This window comes from Lutjanus erythropterus, chromosome 8, assembly GCF_056507025.1.
Source record: "Lutjanus erythropterus isolate fLutEry1 chromosome 8, fLutEry1.hap2, whole genome shotgun sequence".
In the NCBI taxonomy this organism is placed as follows: Eukaryota; Metazoa; Chordata; class Actinopteri; order Lutjaniformes; family Lutjanidae; genus Lutjanus; species Lutjanus erythropterus.
This window is the reverse complement of record NC_139324.1, coordinates 2,497,984-2,519,813: the sequence shown is the minus strand read 5'-3', so window position 1 is coordinate 2,519,813 and position 21,830 is coordinate 2,497,984. Positions and strand designations below refer to the sequence as shown.

General features: G+C 39.0%; 1 protein-coding gene across 1 annotated transcript in view; it reads right to left on the bottom strand.

The window, feature by feature from the left end:
- tfpia (tissue factor pathway inhibitor a) overlaps positions 1-21,830 on the bottom strand; it is a 75,289-nt gene that overhangs the window by 27,205 nt on the left and 26,254 nt on the right. The window contains exon 2 of the mRNA XM_084724237.1: positions 4,397-4,597. Coding sequence (XP_084580363.1) covers positions 4,397-4,597 — 201 coding nt within the window. The remainder of the gene's footprint in view (positions 1-4,396; positions 4,598-21,830) is intronic.

Sequence of the window (21,830 nt, the reverse complement as noted above, 5' to 3'; positions counted from 1 at the left end):
TCTTTTCTGTCTGTCTTTATGATCGTGAGTCTGCACGTGGTCTTTTATTTTGAAAATTAACTGGATTCTCCCTGCCTTTTCCATGTCTGACTTCCTGCCCCTTCAATCTGCTCTATGCTAATTGACACAGCATCTATCAAAAATAGACTCACTGTATTTGAAGTGCAGTGGAGCAGAGAGCTGCTTCTGGGATGCTCCTAGGTGCTGCTGGTGGATTCACAAGCATTGTGTAGAATGGCTGCAATCAGCTCCGGCTCACGTAGCGGAGCCATAATGCGACACACCTGCACTTGGTGGAATTTAGCTGTCAGTCAGACTGAGTGGCAAAACATCGTGCAACACAGTTGCCTTTAGTAGAGGAGGCCTTTAGAAGGATTATGTGCTTAAGCCAAAGGCAGTTGAACTTGAAAGTGATCCTTACACAGTGGTTCATGGACACTATCATGTGGCGAAGAATCAGGTTTCCTGACATTTGACTGGACGTTTGGCTGTAATGCTACTTCAAGGTGGGATTTGTTGGCAAAATTAAAATGATGAGGACATCAAAGGATACACTGGTTGTATGTGGACAGGTTAGGTTATCTAATTTATTTATTTTTTAAAGATTTTTTTGTGGGGGGGCTTCATGCCAGTTGACAGCTGAAGATATGTCAGGAAAGGGGGATAGGGAGTAGGGTAATGACATGCAGCAAAGGGCCGTGGGCGGGAGTCAAACCCACAGTCCCTGCAGAGAACTCACAGCCTTAGTGCTTGCTCTACCAAGTGAGCCAGGCCACCACATATCTTTATTTTATGACATTACTGGATAGACGTTTGCATGCAGCAACACCGGGGTTTGCAGTTTTGTCTGCAGCGAGGATGCGTGATGCAGTGCATGTTCGTATGACACAACACTTAGTTACACGAAATATAAATGGAAGATGCTAAATATTTAATTGATGAGTAAGGATATTCACAATCCGTTTGATCTATTTGTTTTCATTATTTAGAATTTTGTAGTCTATTATTCTTTAACAGTGTGTCCTGCTTTGATCACTTCAGCTTTTAGAACATCATGCAAAGCAGTTAAAAGACTATCCAACAAAATCCTTAATGAGACATCCCACTCTCCTTCACACCTTTTTTGACATGATGCAGTGGGGACAGAGGTTCAAAGGTACCTGTGCATGGGAATGCTGTTTTGAAAAACCCCTTTGTCCCCACTGCTACTGTGGAGCACAACAGCAACCACAGAGAAACTTAAAGATTCACTGAGCTGAGTCAGCACACAGCAACTTTACATTTAGTATGTAATATTATTTCTTAACTGCCCCAGGTCATCTCTTTAACTTAACATTCTACTCCTACTCCTTTTTATTATATTATATTTTATTTCACACAGTTTTTTTTTATTTAATACATGTGCCCTTTCTATTTCTATTTGATTCTTGTAAATGTACTGTATTGCATTCTGTTCTGTGCACCAGTAAAAGAAAAAATTCTGTGATTTCTTGCATTAATGGACAAAAAAGTTTTTGAATCTTGAATCTAGCTTTTGGCATTCAATCTGCCACTTTGTGGGTCTCACCAAGACTTCCATCTACCGTGATGTCACATGCATTCCTGTACGAATTGGGTTTATGACAATACTGATGATGTACCAAATCGAAAAACTACAATGCATCTTCCAATTACCATCAAGTCCATGCATGGGAGGCACATCACCTACACTGTTGCAGCAGGGTGTGAGAGAAAATAAATTCACTCCCCGTCATAAATATCTGGATGTTTTTTGTCTGCATTATTTTGAGCTCAACACTTACCTGGGAACTCTGCCACAGCTCCTCTCTTCACCCATTCAGAATCCGGTGGGGGACTGTATTTTTAGCTACGTTTTACATTTCACTCTAATTGAACTATAAAAAAACAGCCTAGAATCAGGACTGTTTATGGGCTTAGCTGAATGAATGAACACCCTCTCCAGCAAAAAGACACAGGTGAGTACTGACGAACACAGAGCAGTGCTGTGTGCTCACTACAGATGTGGAACATATGCAACCATATGTTAATTATGTGCACTTCATAATCTAAAATCCTCCAGGGTAAGATTTATTGCTCTCTCTGTGGTATTGATTGATGCAATTATTTTCCCAGTATGACTTTTATCTAATCTTATTGCATTATAAAATATTATATTAGCAGTGATAAAAAATGACGCCTCCTGTTTGTATAGGGTGTCTGCATGTTGATGTACACAGTGTACTGTAATCTTATGTGAAAACTTCAGAAATGTCCTTTCTAAAGTGATTTTACAGTTTGGGAATTGAGCTGGGTTTTGTTCAAAGTAACTTGACCTTCTAAACACCACATGTACACCAGGTCTGTCAAGCTGTGGAGTCTTCTCAGCATGGCTGTACTTGGTATCTAAAGAGGTATGGATATAAAAGTGTGTTTGTTTTGGGGATGTTACTGATTAAGCATAAATCAATTCATCATCATTAAGAATTAAACCGATTAAATTTGTATTAACCAAGAATGTTTTGTGTTCCATTTCTGGCTTGGTTTTGTCAGAGATGGCAGTGATAGCGTCTCATTTGATTGGTAGACCCATTTGTTAAAAGGACAGGTGGACAACAGCAGCTGTTTCTAGTAAGAGTTTTATTGTTTTATTTTTCGGTTTCACAGACTAATGTGCAGCTAGAATTGTTAAATAAAGCTTAAACCGAGAAAAAGACTTGGGTTTTGTATCTGATTAATTATTAATGATTCACCAATTATTGTTTGTTAACATGTTTGACTGTCAGTTAAGGAAAATGGATAAAATTTCAACTTCCTCCTTTCCTGTTTCCTGTACTCAGACATGCTATGTGCTAGGATCGTCTATGTTGAAAAGGAAACCACATTTTGAAGATGGTTAAAAAATGTTGCTGGGGGACCTATACAAGTGGCATAAAATCAGCTAGCTAATCTACATCAATCACTGGCTAGCTAGTTAGTGTTATGCTAACACTAGCTAGCTAGCATTTTGCTGGCATTAGTTAATTTACGATGTGGCTCAGTTTTACAGGAAAAGGGGAAAGTTGACCAAGGTACTAAGTTTGCTCAACTGTTATTGGCGCACAGAGCAAAATAGGGGCGGGGCTTAAGAAGGACCAATAGACATAGCTTTCAACTGTCAAACCAGACAATGATATCATTGTTTATGACATGGCATTGTTAAATACTCAACTCTGAATAGTCAATTTCAGATCTCATACACAGATCTGATCATAGACTCGGTAAAATCATTTTAAAATGAATATTTTTGTCAAATTATTTATATTTTGTAAGTAACAATGTAATAAGCAGGGTAATGTACAGTAAGTAGCTGGAACTCTGCATCAAACTGTCAGGGTTTATTTTGCAATAATGACCTGCTCACTGTACATTTGCTGCGTTCAAATGCAACTCGCGAACTCAGCGTTCAAAAGGGCTCACATTGTAAACACAGCACTGCAACAACGTCATATCAAGGCACCGGTTATCTAAAAATTTAAAGCTTTACATGCACAGCAGCAGAAACTAAGAAAGCCGAGGCTTAGAAAATTCTTCACAGTGAGTGAGCTCATTATTAACCTTTGACTGGACAGATGGCCGCTGGTGGACACGCAGTGGCAGTGGTTAGCCCCAGTGTAAGAACTTTCCCATCCTTAACCCCTGAGGACAGCCTCTCTGTCAGGATGACCAAGTGGCCCTTTCCTCTTGCTCCTTGTTGATGATCTTCAGATAACAGTTTCCTCAAGGCTGCACACATCCAGCATGTGTTATGAGGTGTTTGTTTCATTACCAATATCAGCTCATGGTGGGTTTATAAAATCATTTTCAGATGGTGACACGAGGATCAGGAAATCCAATAGTTTGAATACTCTTATTCTTATTAGGTTTTATCAATTAATTTAACTTCAATTTGTCATCATTTAGTATGTGTAACCTATGAATAATACAATCCTGGCCGTCTCTCTTAAAAGTGCCCATATTTTTCATTAACCAGATGCCTCCAGGAAATCTGTTCAGAATTAATGTGCTGGCAATGTTCCATTTTAGCCGCATACCAACAAAATGACTTTGTAATAGGATTTTATGCCCAAGGTGGCAATAAAGTCTAATGAGGAACTACAGTCCTTGAAAACAAAACTGATCATTTGCTAACAACAACACAACAATGCAAAGCTATAATAAATCCTTGTCCTATGTAGTATTAAGAAAAATACTCCCTTTGTATTAATGATGTTGCTTCTTTATCTGTGTCACTCCTGCTGTGGACTTAAGCTGATTTAGTTAGAATTTGTTCACCGTGTGTCAAGGTGAATCTCTGGAAACATGTGAAAAGCATTTTTTGCCTGTAGCCTTTAAGTGTCGGCCACATGGCCACACTCACCTGAGACGACGCACGTTTCCTCACAAGCTTCCAAGGTCTCAAAATTGTTTTCATTTCCACCGCAGCCTCCGTACTCAAACATCTCACAGCGCCCTGTGTCGACGTTGAAGAAGAATCGGTCCTTAATGGCCTTGCAAGGCCCCGGCTCGTCCTTCAGGGCGCACAGCTCGTTGAAGATGAAGAGCTCGGGTTGTGGTCCATCTGATAAGGTGGGACAGAAAGACAACTTTTAGTACTCTGCTTTTTGTGGCGCTCTGCGAAAAGAGTTTTTTTGTGTGAGTGTGTGTGTGGAGGGAAAAAATTAGGTCACAGCATCAAACTCTAACCCAGGGCTTTAAGATAAGGTAAAGTTGCATGCCACTATAATTTCTAAGACTTCAGTGCATAGTTTGACAGCTAACTGTTTTTACATACCCTGCTGCAGAGGAGACTGTCTGAAGGATTTGTTAACAGCAAAGCATGGTGAGCTGTGTGACCTGACTTAACATTTAGACAGATTATTTAAAAATGAGCACAGCTGTAAAGTCAGAAGACTGCAATTTCTTTTATTTTTATAAAATACAACATCTTGTTTAGGAACAAGCCTACAGGTGTTTCTTTGGGGGATGTTTCTTTTGTACTTGCAGGGAGAATAATGAACCATCAGGGAGCACCTAAATCTCTCAGTACACAAAAACAGATCCAGGCATGTGGCAGCTGGGAGGAGAGGGGTGAGTGAAAGAAACAGAAATCTCAAAGAATGCAGCACACAGCAGTCGTTTGAACTGCAGCAGATCAAACAATGTATGTGGCTGCATTTTATTTTACACCACGCTAACAAGACATAAAAAGCCATATTTTGTATCAGGTTAGACAAAAACTACAAATATATGTATATTATTAGACATAGTTTATTAGGCCATTATTACACTTTATTAGAGGATTATTAGGGGCAAATTACAACAGAGTTGTAATATAAACTAAAGTGAAATCATACAATATGTGAATTTGTACATAGATGAATGCATTGACTTATTGTAATACTGTAGGGTGTGGGTCTTCAACAGGGGGTCTGGGACCCCTAGGGCCAGGGTCAGCAACCTGCAACCCTGGAGCCGCATGCAGCTCTTTTGGTCCTCTCCAGTGGCTACCCTATGGCTTTAACAAAAAACTATATGGAACGGGAAAAACATCATTTCTCATTGTTGTATGCATTAAGTTATTCTTACATTCTCCAACTGTAAAAAAATGTAGCCTGCACACCAAATTTTGAATGAAAAAGTTAGTTCTGTCAACTAAAATGTACCTCATTGCCTCTGGCTAGGGCTCGCCATGTTTTCCTCTACATTTTGCTGATGGCTAGTCTTAAATCTCCATAGACTAGCCAAAAAAAGTAAAGGCTCCAAGAAACAGAGATAATTTAATGTTTGTGGTTCAAGACAGATTATTTTTAGGGAGATTTTGCCAAAAAAAAAAATTGGCCCTTTCGAGGGTAAAAGTTGCAGACCCTTGCCGTAGGGAGTCCTCAGAGTCGCTGCAGGGGGGTCCCCCAAATTATTGCTTGAATGAATATATTTTGTTTGTTTGTGTTTTAAATTAAAATATGTCTGAAAATACAAATTAAATGAATCCAACATAGCAAAGATAAACCAGCATGCCTGTGAGCTAGCTACTAAATCACTGTACCACACCTTTCCGTAAGTGCAAAGCCAGGCATTACTCAGACATATTGGCCACTTAACAGTATTTTTGGCCAAAGTGTTGTTGCTGCTAACTTTAGCCATGCTGCAGCTGCTGCTAACTTGGCAGCTATAAGTAAGCACAAACAGAAGAATATTGCAACACATGTAACAGGGACACTCAGCTAAGGGGTCAATAGCCTGGAAAACGTTGAAGACTCCTGCTGCAGGCAGGTAATGTGATTTGGTAAAAGAAGTAGGCGTTGGTCTTTGCTATTCTGCCAGTTGTATGGGTCCAACCAAAGAAAATGTGTGCCACATAGCAGATGTGATTCCGTTTTAGTTTACCGTACAGTTCTGTTGGAACGTGTCCCAAAATACTCATTAACGGCTTGATTCAACCAGGCATGGCTTCGTCTGCAAGAACTGATCGTGGTCATTCGTCACAATGCTTGCGATTCCACCAGCAGCACAGAAGGGGCTCTCCGCTCTGCTCCACTTTAAATATGTGCCATAAATATTAATAATATAATATAATACTGTGTTACTGTGTGTGTATATAATAATATACACACACAGTAACAACAGAGACAATCTAGTCAGTTTTCAAAAGAAAATTCCCCGTGCAAACTTGCTGTCATAAACGAAGCCTACTTGACCATTGTAGCATAAAAATCAAGGAAGGAGGACCAAATCATTAAAATTTGAGCAAAGAAAGATAATCAGGCAGCTGGTGGGAAATGCAACCCTGTGGAGGATGGATCTAAACTGTGGTGCACACGTGTCGTGCCCAGTAAGACATTCTAATGAGGGTCTAATGGTCCCTAATATAGACCATATTACTTCTAGCTTTTGTCTAATTTGATTCAAAGTATGGGTTATTACATCTTATTAGTGTATTGTTAGGTGTATATTGTAATGTAAAATTGGACTGTATATTATACAGATGAAGACACTGGATGATCAGAATGTCTTTTAAATAATGTGCCCTGCTGAGGAGAGCATGTTTGATCAATGTCTGCACAGTGAATATTCCCCTGGACAGAAGCAAATTATTCATAATTGTCGAGATCAGATAGAGTTGTGGACATTGAATTAGCTCTGCCTAGACACACTTCTCTGCTGTCATTATCATTCATAAAAGCTGCCTTTGTCAGATCCTGGACAGAGGTGACATAAAACCCTCTGAGCTCCTGCTAACCACTGTTCCGAATGTTAAATCACTATCTCAGTGTGCTGCTGGGAAATGGCTCTCTCTGCCCTCATCCCTGCTGTTTTTAGGTCAGGTCTCAGTTATGCCTGCCTGTAGCTGTGCAGTTACTTCAAAACGGACTGAGAAGAGAGGGATCTCTGTCCAAAGAGATTTGCAGATGGTCCAGGCTTGAGCGACAGTGTTTAAAAATGTCCTTTTTGCATTGCAAGTTAATATTCGGTAACCTTGCTGTGTCCCATTCAATGTTGTTAAAGTAGTAATGATGGTGGGGAGGACCAGAACCGGAGCTGGGTGAGCAAATGAAATGGGCTCAGCAGCCTTTTAGTAAACATAGCCAGACTGAATATAGACTCTGAAATCAATGGAGGCCAGGGAATACAGTACTGAGGTGATTACAGATGCTCTGACCAGGACTCTGATTCTGGTGGCAATGAAGACACAGCTAGTTTGGGGACAGGAAGAGTAGGTACACATCATCCATCATGTTGTCCACAGGTCCACAGGTATTTGTTTTTGAGAATTTGGAAGTTATTTATTCCCATATTTTAAAAAGACTTGAGCGATGTTTTATCCTGTTAGCACTGCCGTTAGCAGGCAGTTAGCTTTGTGCACCTGTGCAACTGTTATAAATTTGTTTTTTTCTCTGACTTTTCATCAGGTCAACATATTAATTGGTCCAATACTGTGGTTTTGAGGAAATACTACAAAATTAATACCATTCCCATGAGCCTCAGCTGTACTTTGCATTGCCCAAACAGTGCTGGAGCTTGTCAGCTTGTCAAGGTGCAATATGTAAGAGTAGCCCACCTGTCGAATTTATACTTTAAACAAATAGGGGGCAGCATATCACCTCTAACTGCTGCTAACTGTAGCTGCCATTAGCCAGTCTGGACTGGGACCCTGGACCACCGCTGAAGCTTTTCAGGCCCGGGGGTGAAGGGACCCAGCACGTCATGCTGGATGGGAGCACTTGGCATCAGCACTTGAACAAGATGAGCAAGCAATGAAACCTGGCTCAGCAGCCTCAAACCAGCCAGACCAGGTCTGAACACAGTCTCCAAGACTGATGAGGGTCAGTTTGATGACAGTGAATACATTATAGAAGTGATTTCCAGCAGATCCAACCAGGGCTCTGACTCCTAGGATGATGAAGACATGGCTAACTGGGACAGGTAAAGGGTGAACAGCGGGGAAAAGCAGAATATTTTCCACATCTGACTGAGTGAATTAAGTGTTTATTTTGACAAACCCAGAGTTGGTGATTGTTGGGACAGTGGAAAGACAAATCAAGATGGTTTTGGTGAGGCTTATTTTGTTTCTGTCAAGCTTGAGACAAGTGTGTTTTATAATGAGTTAACAAGGCAATTAAGCTAGTCTTAGTTTGGTCGAAGAGAGAAACTTGTATTCAGAAAGTTTCTGTTTATTTGTAAGTTCATTTGGTTTATTTTTTAGACTATAAAACCTATGAGAGCTTATGGAACATAGAGAACTCACCATTTGCCCAGGACTTTCACCTGAAACTACTGGTGGGAGGCCTGAGCTATTTTTGGACAATTATCTCTTGAGGCACAAAGAGGTATTCTGAGACAAGTATCAGCTATCTGGTTAGCATGCTAACTTCCGTAGGTATCTCTGCGATATATACGTCAGACGAGTGTCAATTTTCTTTTTCACATTCTGCTGATACTTTTAGTTAATTTTTGTTCTCAACTAGAATACTTACATATTTTACCTTTAAGCTGATGCTGATCCATATTTGGCTGTTTAAAATGTCGACCGATAACAAAGATACATATTGAGTGGAATATTTTATGGTTAAAAATCACGCTTGCCAGTTAGGGCTGCACAGTTAATCGCAATTGCAATAAAATCACAACATGGCCCAGTGCAATATCCAAAGGGCAGAGCCAGAACCAAATCACAATTTTCTTTGAAAAAGAGAAAAAAGTTTGAGAAAACAGCATTATAATGAGGTACTGCAGTGCTGCATAGATGATCTGGCCATAAAATCTTGTTCTTCAGATGAAATAACAACTTGTTTGTTTGGTACTGGCAAAAACATACACAGATATCTTCAATAAGCTAACATGAGCCACTTGGCCTGGGTGGGTGCTCTAGGCCTAGCTCTTTGTTTTAAGCCAATTGGCATGCTAACATGCTAAACTAAGATGGTGAACATGGTAAAAAATATATCCTGCTCAACATCAGGTTAAATATGTTAGATATACTGAATTTTCCAGAGCTACTAGCATGGCTGTACAATCTCAGGGTTGGCGTTTTTATGCTTTTGATAAACACTAAAGCCATGAAATACATTTCTAGATCATTGAGCTCACAGGTAGTTTCTTTTCCTGGTGTGACTAGAAAGGTCGGGTAACAAACATTAGATTCCCTTTCCTATAAGGTACAAAGTTCTATCAAAGCACATCCTCTAATGGGAACCACCCTGCCCTGTCCTATCAGCACAACAGTCAACAAACAGTCCCTCTGCCAGGCGAGGTAATGAGGGCAACAGCTCACTGCTACAACCTGCTTTCCTCCTTCACCTGTCCAATTTCAACTTATAACCAGGGACCGGGGACACCAATCAAACACTCTCAATTTCTTTCCTTCTGCCTGACCTGCAGTGTTGCTATTGCACGTGGGAGGTTGACCGAGGGCACAGGGGCTTTCCTGCAGAGACTTGTGGTATTTTTTATTTACGTTCTTCTTGTCGTGTCTGATAAGCAGTTCAGGCTTAGGTTGTCTAGCAGGGGGGAAATTACGCAGCTACACAGGCAATCTGGCCCTCTGTCTAGTATCCAACCCCATTTCGGCTATGCAAACACACCTCTCTGCTAAACGTCACTGAACAAACTTTACAGAGAAATAATGACAAGTTGAGATTGTTTGCTCTCAATGAATGCCTTTAGCTACCATGGCTGCAACAGAATCATTCCCACCAGATGTGCTGCAAACTGGTAAATTTTGTGAGTAAGTCTGTTCAATAAAGCCAGACTTTGGCCGCCCAAGGACTAGGAAGAAAACATCCCTCCTATTGATTTCTGCTTGTCTTGTCTGAGACAGACCAAAGAACAATAAGCAGTGTGTTTTTCAATCACTTCAATGTTCAGTGTCCAGACAGAGGTATTGTGAAGCAGTCTGAAAATAAACACAACCAAATTCTCTGGAAGTAAACAACAAGTGGTCCTTGAAGAACATATATAGCAAAATGCTTTCATAGTAAAGTAAATTAAAAAAAATTGTGTTAATATATATATTCTATATATTATGTTCAGCATACAGAATATAAACTGATGTAAAGTAAGAGTCATGTCAGTCTTTCCAGTTTCCAATTTTAATGTTTGTTGATGGTAGGTTAACACTGATCAAGATAACGGCAAAGTGGAACCGCCTGGAATTAATTTCTGTAAAAAGAGAGAAACTGAGAGCAGCAGAGTGGCGACCAGGCTATAATATGACTGTTGTACTTATTGTGTTTATGCTGTGGAAGTGTACAGCCGACTTTTATAATTGGAGATGTGTTAATGTGTCCCACCATTCCTCCAATCCACTTACTTCCAGTCTCCTCCAAACCTGTGCCAAAATATATTCAGGGGACTGCTCTTTGCATATAGTGTTTGTTATTGTTGTTTTATTAATAATTTCTTTTCATTTTTAATATTAAATATGTTGAAATACAGAATGCTTTATCTTGAAAACCAGAACTACCATCACCTGGAACTATTTCCACACAGTACCAGTCTACTGGAAATATAACAGAAGAAGAAGAAGAAAAATGTTTGCAACAGGTGTGCTTAATCTGCCTCTGACTCTGTCTGAGTTAAAACAACAGTTTTACCTCACAGGACATGGGAGATGCTGATCTACTGCTGCCTCAATGTGCAGCAAGTAACATTAGTTCCAATCTGAAATAATGTAGCTACTCTACTTCAATTTGCGTGGTGCAGAAATCTCTGACATATTTACTGTAATAAATCATAAAATGACCATGATATGTTTTCAGAGATTAAGGAAACATGCTAAATTGAAATACTCGCTTCTCTGACAACAACACTACAGCCATGGCATCCTCTTTTGAAATTAACATAGTAATTAGCATTCAAATTACTGCCAAATGTTCACTGTTAATGAGTTAAATGTCTTTTAGAAGGAGTAGATTTTTATAATGCTTAAATTGTTAATGGAGTCTGGTGGGCAGGAGGCAAACAGTCATTGAACTCAAGCTGTGTTTATTTTCAGAGCAGTGGGCTTTTGTTTTTAGTATAAAAGGCTTAACTTTACCTTGACAGACAGGTAAGCAGCTGATCAACTTACACCGGAGGACTCGTCGTCACTTATTATTGTAAAATTATAATGCTGGGTTTGTCCTGCAGTGTTCCTGAAGCCTGTCTTAACTTCCTCTAGTCTGAGTAGGAGGGGGCAGGGGGAAACAACTCGCTTCAACCATTAAATAAGATTTCAACCTACTTAATATACCGTCTATGGCTATTTGTTTTTGGACACACAATTATTATGTATTGCCCCTTTAAAACAAATGGAATGAACAGCATGAATTATTATTTAGTTGTGTTCTTTTTGTTGGTCCCCAACTCATGCATGCAGAACTAGCCACAAGCTGACATTTGTTTGAAGATGACTTAGCAAGCATTTATGTAATAAGAAGTTTCTTAAATTAATAAAATAAGACTAGCAATTAATATTTGAAGTAAACTTGGTTTAAAAAAAACCCATTTTCATTCTCCTTGCAGTGGCTCTGAAAGCAAGCTACTTGTCCATGCAATCCATCCAGATCTGTCATGAGGAATCCTCCACATATTGTTGAACAGACGGTAAATAAATATAGTCCCGCTCACACAATGCATCAGCAAAACCCTTGGAAGCCGACCAACAAATCAGCCAGCCCCTTGAAATATGGACGATGCTGAATAGGGAAACAGATTTTAGATGCGTCAAATTTCCATTGGCAGCTGGTCTCCTGAGTATTGCTGACAGGCTCGCCTTGGCCAACATTTGCGCACGCACTCACACATTTGGATAAAGATCTGAGTTGCTCAACGTGTGCACTGTGCCAAGCACCTCGATCTGTAATTCCAGATATGGGCAGGTTGAGTCGGCCTGAGGCCCCGTCCCAGCTTGTTTAGCATACACAAAGATCATCCTGCATCTCCATTTCTAGATCTTTTAGCAAGGGTGGGGGTGGGGGGCTGACTGTATGGGCAAACGAGGAAGAACAGCCTATTACTCATGACTCAGCACCAACACCAAAGAGCACACGCCGGTATGAGGATGACAGTAAAGTATGATGTACTAATGAAACAGCCTGAGAAAGTGAGACAGATGTAGACAGTAACAGCAAAAAAGAGCAGAGCAATGCCAAAGTCCTGACAGCTCCCAATGGTTTTCTCATCTGCAGCCCTGACTATATAACTTCACACACCATGGGAGGAAATAGTGCCTATACTTTCTTTAAGGTAACCTTCTCAACATTTTCCCCATGCTGTGTAAGTGAGAAGGAAACTTAGCAAGAAAGAGTAGAAAAAGTAAAGCGTATGCATAAAAATATTTGCTGACTATGTTGAATAAGTGCAAAAAAATTATCAGAGACCTTTGTAACCGTAGAAACTATGAAAGGAAGTGATGACAGCTGTTTAACTGGAGTGGACTGAGAAGAAAACAACGAGCAAGAATACCAATGCAAGCTAATGGGCACTCTTTCTTATTAAAAACATCATTCATATGATCTAATTCAGTTATTCACAGATGCCTCCCTACAGTGCTGAGGTGTTTATTGAGTCTGATTAGTCTGCGCTAATATACACCACAGTGAGTGATTAAAAAAAATAGCGGAGCAGAAATCCTGGTATTCGCGGTTGAAATACTGCCAGTCCTAAACCAAAAAGAAAAAAAAAAAGCAGAAAAAGCTTAAACTAAAAAGGAGTCAGACAGCACACACCACAGCCAACAACTCTCAGAATTTGTGATTTTAATTAAAAAAAATAACTTTTTGATATATTTTTCAAGTTCATAAGGAACCAACTTAAATCCCCTTCTAAATTTGTTTGGAAGAGCATAGCTTCATGATACAAGACAGGGGGACGAGGGGTTTCTAAGTGTAGGGTAGCTGCTTGAACATTTGCGGGAATGGCCGCTAACAAACCCACATCCCTTACAATATTTCAAGGGCATTGATTACAGGAAATGATGCTCTGCCCCTATTCTTGTCAGTAATAAGCGCACAATGTCACCGCCATAACGCAAAGGACCACCTTAAAAACTTTGGATTCGATCAGCAATGCAGGTTGTTTAAAACTCTCTTTCAATTTTAACCAACCAACCAAAGACAGAGGGGTAGCAGATTGTAAAGCCCTCTGATTTCTGGCTGTATAAAAATGACTTGACTTTTCAACAGGCACTAGTTATGGAAAATATATAGGGTATGAAAAATAAATTCATACTTTCACCACATTTAATGACAGTTAGCTGAAAATTGTGGGAAAAAAGTGCTCATAGAAATGTAAAATTGTGTAAATATTGTATAAATGGCTGTGTCCTATATGTACAGTATATATATGCAACACATCCTTATATGTGAACAACTGAAAAACAGTATATATGACCACTCCCAAAATGACATGACTGTTGGAAGATACTAGCAACAGGTGTACTGGATCTTTGTCATACAAGTCCTTCGTATTTTGGTTAGGCTTAAGCACCAAAACTAAAGGTTTAGGAAAAAATAATGGTTTAGGTTCAAATACACAAGTTCAGTTACGTACGTAGGTTAAGTTATATTACGTATGTGATGTAAGTTAAGGATGTTACATAAGATATATATGCAACATACATAACTTCTGCTAACTTAACTCTGTAAGTTAAATTATGCATGTAAGTTAACTTAAATATGTAGGTTAAGTTACATTATGTATCTGACATAAGTAATGTTGTTGATATATGTAAGCTAAATTTTGAACATTAGTTAACTATGCTACATAAATCACATATGTAACATATGTTAACTTATGTTAATGTTACATACATAAGTAAACTGATGCACCCTATTAAGTTACATTATGTATGTGGCCTATGTTACATAAGATAACAAAGGTATGTAAGTTAATTTTTCTACAAAGATTAAGTTATATTATGTATACATCATAGTTATGTATGTTACATACGTAAGTTAACTTGCGTATGTAACTTAGGTTAAGTTACATTGCATATGTGACATAAGTTAAGTATGTTACATGTGTAAGTTTGAGCCATCCATCCAACCTGAACTCTAAATACGAGGGCCTGGATGTGTTAAGCATTTTGTCTTTGTTATTCTATTGTTGTTACTTTGACAATTGCTGTTTTAACTAAGGGTGACACACACTACACTTAAGTGAATTTTTGGATCCTGTTTCAATGTAACACCATGACACTATGCACATATATCAATAGTAAACTTTGTTGTAGCAAGCTTGACAGAAGTGTAAAATACAGCCTTCTACAGTACACCATCTGCTGCTAATTATATAATCAATGACATAATCACAATTATTGTCAAAGGATGTAATACTAAAAACAAATGTTCATAGATCCAGAAGTGGCATATTCATGTGGTGACGTCACTGAAATAGGAAAAACAAAAGAAAAACAACTGAAGCAAATAATCCCTGTGTGCAATGCATATATCAATGGACAAGTTAGTGAGCACTGTTGTAACAATCATTTCTTTAGTGACTCACTTCATTAAACAGCTCAGGAAGCGAAGAGTACAAACCCCATTAAACAAAGGTATTGCGACAGTATGCCAGAGCAGTATGTGTATGCTTTGGTGAGAAAACCAAAAGGGTGCATCAACGGTTTCAGAGATATGCCTGCAACGTAAGTAATGCTGTCAGTGTTTATCAGAGCCGTGCCCTGAGGCCAGCGGACAAAGGGCTGACAGTGAGTCAGAGCCAATCTCAAGGTTTTACAGAACAAATGAGGCAGCCCTCATTATATGCATCTCTGTGCTGTGTGTATTCTGTTTGTCTTTTTATATAACTTTCAAGGGTGTCATTCTGTTTTCAAGAGCATACTGCAGAAGCAGCTCCAAAGTCCTGTTCCATTCAGAATATAATTTATCATCTGCATTGTATTTTGTGTATTATGAACTACTCTATATGTTGTATAATCATAATAAATGTCCCTGAATCCTTCAAATTCATGGACTAGACATTTATGTATTCAAAAAGAGTAGATTTTGATGAATAAAGTACTAAACTTATGTGCTACAGAGTGAAAGTATTACTTTAAAAGAGTGCTGCGTTATGGGTTATTTATAGCCTTAATGTTGCTAGGCTACATAGTTTCATCTGTTTATCTACTACTGTGTATCTGCTACAATCAGGCAGTGCAAAAATGTTGTGTTGCCAGTGCATTGTACACAGTATTTGGAAAGTTACTGAAAAATTGTAAAAAAAAAAAAGTAATTAATCCCCAATTAGAAAAAAGTAAAAGTAATTAGTTTCTAGGAAAAGTAACTTTTGTGTGACTTTTAAATATATGCTTTAATCCTCTTACTAATGCACACATAGCTATATTGTTTTCATGTAGTTAACTGTAGTAACTGTCAAATTTTTATCTACGATTGTACCTATTACCACTGATGGGACTTATTAATACTCCTGGCCACCAGAGGGCAGCACCAATCAGCGTTCCTTTTATTGCCTATGATGTAGACCAATGATTCCCAACCTTCTTCTAAAATAGTTTTATATTGAGACTTTTGGATAAATCCTTTAACTGACAGCCAAACAGAGCATTGTCTGAACTTTGTCAAGGCATGGTTTTGCCGGATAACATTTTTAAAATCTGGGCCGAGTAAACTAGTAAAGTCTAGAATTAGAGTCACAGTTGGCAATTGGTGTGGAGGATGCCCACGTCACGCAAGTGATGACTGTAGTGATGATTGTCTCTGACCAATCAGTGGTCTGCAGTGTTTCCATTACACTGTTCAGTATCAGCTCAACTTATTTGGAATCAAATGGATGCCAAAAAGTAACAACTTTTGCCAATGGAAAATCAAAAAGAGTGGAAAATGTCGAGCCAAACTGAGCCGTACCATGTAGTGTGAACAGATTAAACATTGAGTCCAGTTCTCTGCTGTTCATGTCACAGTGTAGGAAATGTTTAGCTTCCCAACAAGTGTCTCCTGACAGGCTATTTACCACAGATATTTGCTGGACACAGCCACCTGTCAAGTATCCAAGTTACACAGTGTCACTGTGTGTCATGTTAGAAGATAGTGAGCCCACAAAGGAAATCTGAGAACTGTTAACTGTCAGAGAAAATCTTTCCAAGAATTTGATCTGTCTCAAATGAATCTCCAATCCTTGTTCACACTTGTACACACAAGTGTGTGTGTGTGTGTGTGTGTGTGTGTGTGTGGGGGGGGGGGGGTTAATAAAAGCAGCTATAATCAATATTTTAATATTATCAATGTATCAAATCATGATGTGAAAACAATGTGAAGGGGGCAGTAGTACTGAACCGATTTGCACCCAAATCGACAGCTCCACCTGGCCTTATAGGCAGGTTTAAAGGTCGCATAAAGCAACAATAAATGCCAAATGTGAATGATTAAAAAATTAAGAAGTATTTAAAATTAGGCCTCAAAATCATGAAAAAATTAGCACCACTAGGGGCACGTCTGCTCCCTTGTCTCAGACCTAAAAATGAGCTGAAACATAGACACTCCTTCATGCAGCTTTATTGGACATATCCAACATGTCTGAGCCACCAGACTCTTGTATAGTCATTTTGCAGCAGGAAGCTATTTCCTGCCAAAAAACTCTCAAAGAGCAAAACCCCTGCACACCTGTAGATCACACCTGTAGATCAACACGCACGTAGGTGGAGACCATGGGTCGACAATACACACAGTGTCTTCTGCAATTACAATCAAAGATTTAATAACAGTGTTTTGGTACAATGACCTTCATGTGGTTATTTTCATCAGAGTAAAGTGCAGATGACAGTGTGTGGGATGCAGTTTGCTTTGGCCTGCTGGAAAGCTCTAAAATATCACCAATAGGCAAAAAGACAAAGTAGCTGGTGAACACAGTGTAGCGTTTGGCAGTTAAAGAGGCAGATATTTCTCTCAGAAGGAAGAGACCAAGACAAGAGCTAAAAAGTATGAATTATTGGATTTACGTTAATTCTTTATGTTGCTTTTTAACTGTTGGGTGTGTAAACAGGCAACTGATTGCTGACAAGTTTGCCATATTTCAGCTGTATTCAGAACTATCTGGCATTGCAGCAATTAGCTATCCAGCTGTGTGGCAGTGTGGGTGGTGTTTGTGCTTAGAACAATCAGAAAATAACTGCAGCTTTGCAGAATCTCCCAAACAATTCAAGTGAATGGTGACCAGTTTTCAAACGTACAAAAAAACAAGAAAATAAAAACAAAATCCTCCGCACTGCTCGTCTGTTGTCAGCCAAGTCTCCTAAAGCCTCGACATGTCAAGCTGATGTGAAAGAGGTCGTTTTAGCTTGGAGCCACGTTCACATGGGCATGCATACTGTTTGAACTAGGTATGTATGGTGTGATGTGTGCATGCACAAGTCAATGTCATGTCTCTTTAAGAAACATCTTGGATTACTTCAGATGAGCAGTATGGAGGCATTTTACGTTTTTTCAGATGTTTTTTCAGATGTTTTTTCAGATGTTTTTTCCATGTTCTCTGGATTAAAAAACTAAACCCGACCTTCAATCAGCATTAGGACAGGAACATGATGGATTTTTCATTTTTGGGTGAATTATCCCTTTAAGCTAATGTCACCTTCACAGTCCGACTGGATGAGCAGTCTGAATCTTGAAGGTGCAATTCAGATCTTTCGAGGTGAGAACCCATGAAGGCAAAGAATGAATCTCCCTGTATAATTCTACTTTGTACGGTTGTAAATGTCACAATAAAGTTTACCTTTACCTTATAAAACAAATATAGACTGTGCTTGAAAGCTTCACTGGGAAACTGAATCAACTCTGTTTACCTCTACTTGACAACTGCAGAGCTACCTGCAAGTTATTTGTCTGACAGTAATGCGTTGCAATCGCTATAGTCTTTGTATTAAACATTCAGCACTCTGTTGGTCTTTTATGAACAGCAGACATTATCTTTTAAAACATTAAAGTGCATGCTTCTTCTTTGACAAAACAACCTTTGGCCAAGCCTGCAGACAAAGGTATATAGAGGGCATAAACCAGGCAAGAGCAAATCATTTGTTTTTTGTTGTTTGAGTTTGTTGCACTCATAGAATTAATGCTAATTAGCAACAGCTGAGTAAATTTGCTGGCGACAGTGGTCAGTCATTGAAAACGACAGATGTTTTGTTTTGTTTTTAAATTTCTTACAGCTTTTTAAGACAGTTAATTATGGTCATATTGTTATTAAAATCATGGCTCTTGAAATGTTTGAAAAAAGCACTAAAATTACACTTTGAAATTCTGACTTTGATCTAAATGAATTATTGTTCAGGCCTATTAACACTTTTTTTAATTAGAGTTGCTGAAATTAAAAACTGAGTTATTATTTTGTTTTGTTTTGTATTGATTTACTGCATTTCTAAAATATTAATTTGGAATATCTTCCCATATTCTTCTGTTTCTTAACCTTTTCTGGGTTCTTTCATCTTATTCTCACTTGTTTTGTTCCAAACTTGCATTGATTTATTTTTTGCTGTAAATACATATCTGTCTTAAAAGTCCCATTAACACTGTCTGCTTGTCAGACATAACCATCAGCATCCCAACTCATCAAATGCAGACACAAACCCTGGTCTCCTGGGTGAAAGTCTAGTGTTTGTTAAACCCACTCACCTCGCCTCCTCCGTACACAATTTCTCGCTCTTTATACTGCATCACCTGTTGGGTTCGGTACCGAACTCGCCACAATCAAGTACCAATTCACATTAAATCAATCCGTGCCAAAGTTCAACACCTGGGAGGTCAATTTGGTATAGAGGAAAAGGAAAAGAAAGAGAGCAGCTTTAGAGCGAGCAGCAGCTTGTCCAGTCACAGAGTCAGTGAGTCAGAGCAAGAGAGAACTGAAAGCAGTAGGGTTAATCTTTACAAAATGAACCGACACAACATTCACTGAAATATGTGAAATGCAAAGCTGACGAGGTCAACACGTCTGGCCAAACACAAAATACAGTTCATCTAAAAGTTAAAGAGTGCACCATGTTCATAGCCTCAGGTCCCCTACAGCAACAGCAGCTAACATTAGCACACCTGTAGCCAGCATCTAAACAGTGTAACTCAAGTTTCCATGAACAACAAAACGTTTAAGTAATGTAATGGCAACTTCATCGACATCTTGATGTGATTAATTAGTTTATTGATTAAGTTGTTGTTGGAGATAACTGGGCTTTGTTTTTTTTAACTGTGATAACTGTCATGGTTGGCTTAGCATTCTCACTAGCTTTAGCCAACACTCAGCCACTTGTGCAGACAGACTGCAGGTTGTAACAACAAAATATTCCAATAAATAATGTTGAAATAGAGAAGTTTGGACTTGTTGTTGACAATACAAATTACATTTTTGATATTAGAGTAAAGTACTGAAAAAGGTGCTGTTAGGTACCAATACCAAACTCCAGGTAAAGGTACTGGTAATGGGACTTGAGCCACAAAACTGAAGTCAGACTTAAGGCACAAATTTTAAGTCTTGAGACTTGTTTGACAAAAACTGATTAATGACTCAACTTGATGTTTGACTTGGTTTTCATGACATGAGACTCATGATTTTGATTTGAGACAGATGACTCAAAAAGTAACATGGCAGCTATCATGGAGGAGGTTAGTCCAAAGATAATAAAATTTTGATTCATTGCCAGAAAATGTCAAATATCAGTAGGATTTATAAGGTGTAAACAGGGTGTGACAGTTGAAATAAACTTCATGACCACTGTCTTTTTGGGCTGCATCAAATTATTATTTTCAGTGTTGATTAATCTGTCAGTTATTCTCTTGATTAATCGGTTCTTTTTTTGGTCCATAAAATGTTGAATAATGTTGATCAGTGTTTCCCAAAGCGGCCTCAAATGTCTTTTGTTCACAACCCAAAGATATTCAGTTTACTGTCAGAGAGGAGTATAGAATCCAGAAAAAAAAAGGCTGAAAATCAGAGAATTTGGCCTTTTTTCCTGTAAATCTTAACTGTCCCCACCCTTTGTCACCTGACTTTCATGGCACATCAAAACATAACACGAGTATTTAATCAGACAGAATGCCAAATGACGTCATACAAATAAACTCCTGACTTTTACTCTTATTTACAGACATGGCTTTATCATCAATGACCATGTAAACACTACAACCTGGGACTATTGATCAGAATCAAGCCGGTGAGTGCGGTGGTACAGTGTTCCACAATTACATTTGTTAGTGTGTCTGTTGGAAACATATTGGTTTCACTTTAGATTTTATGATAAGAGGCTCAAGTGAAATTCAAGAAGAGCAGAGCTCCTTTCACAACACTTAAATCAAGTGTGAAGATAGATGCGTAACGTTTTTGACTCCCAGGCTGGTAGCAGTATAATGAGGGGTGGATCAGCTCAATAATAGTGAACCTGAAAAAGAGATGGTATAGGAAAACTAGAAAGAAACAATTACAATGACCCTGCAGTTCATTTCAAATTCAGCTCATTAAGGTAATAGTCTTTGGCCTTTAAGCATCTATAGAGAAATGACCTCATTCTTGCAGCAATCTTGCAAACAGGGAGAACACTTCCTATGGTGCTTCATGTTGGAAGATCAAAGTGGGCTTCAAGCACCTTCTAAAGCACCATCTCCAGCAGATCAAAGGGAACCCTGGGAAACACGGACACGTTCGTGCCTCCAGGAGAAATCTGTTGCCATTTCTACGAACAATTAAAGCTTTGAGAGCTCACATTGTGTGGTCGGGGAACAGACTGGGGGCTAGCCTGAAGACTGACTGAGTAGTGAACCTACTTGTGTTTGGGCAGCAACAGGTCCGGTCCTGCACAGCTCAGTGCATAGAGCGTGACACAAACGCTGCCAAGATGGGTGCTTTGATTGTTGCTGGAGACGCCCAAGTGGAAAAACTTTGCCCTCATGGTAGGGTCACATGTAAGATCATATAATATATTTTACCACAAAGTTAGTTCAGTGCCAGCTGTTACTGTGTGTGTTTTATAGCCCGTGTGGTTTCTGTTTTTTCGTACCTTCCTGACATTTTACCTGGGTATACAGTGTTTGTATCTTAATAGGCTTCTGTATTTGAGGAAGTGTGTCCCCTCAGAGTTGCCTTAAGGCAGTATTTGTTGGCAAAGTACCGTTGTTAATGTGGGAAAGAAAATAAAAAGAAGCTGTTGCTGCTGGTAGTTGCACTTAATTATTTTCTTATTTATCCTGCCCAGTTAGGTGAACACACAAGACACTTGACTACATTGGTGGCACCTGTATTTTTCTGCAGGCCGCTGATATGTTGTGTTCACACCAAAAGTAAAGCAAATATTCACCTCATATTACTCACGCAAGCTTGATCACCAGATCATTTTGGGAACA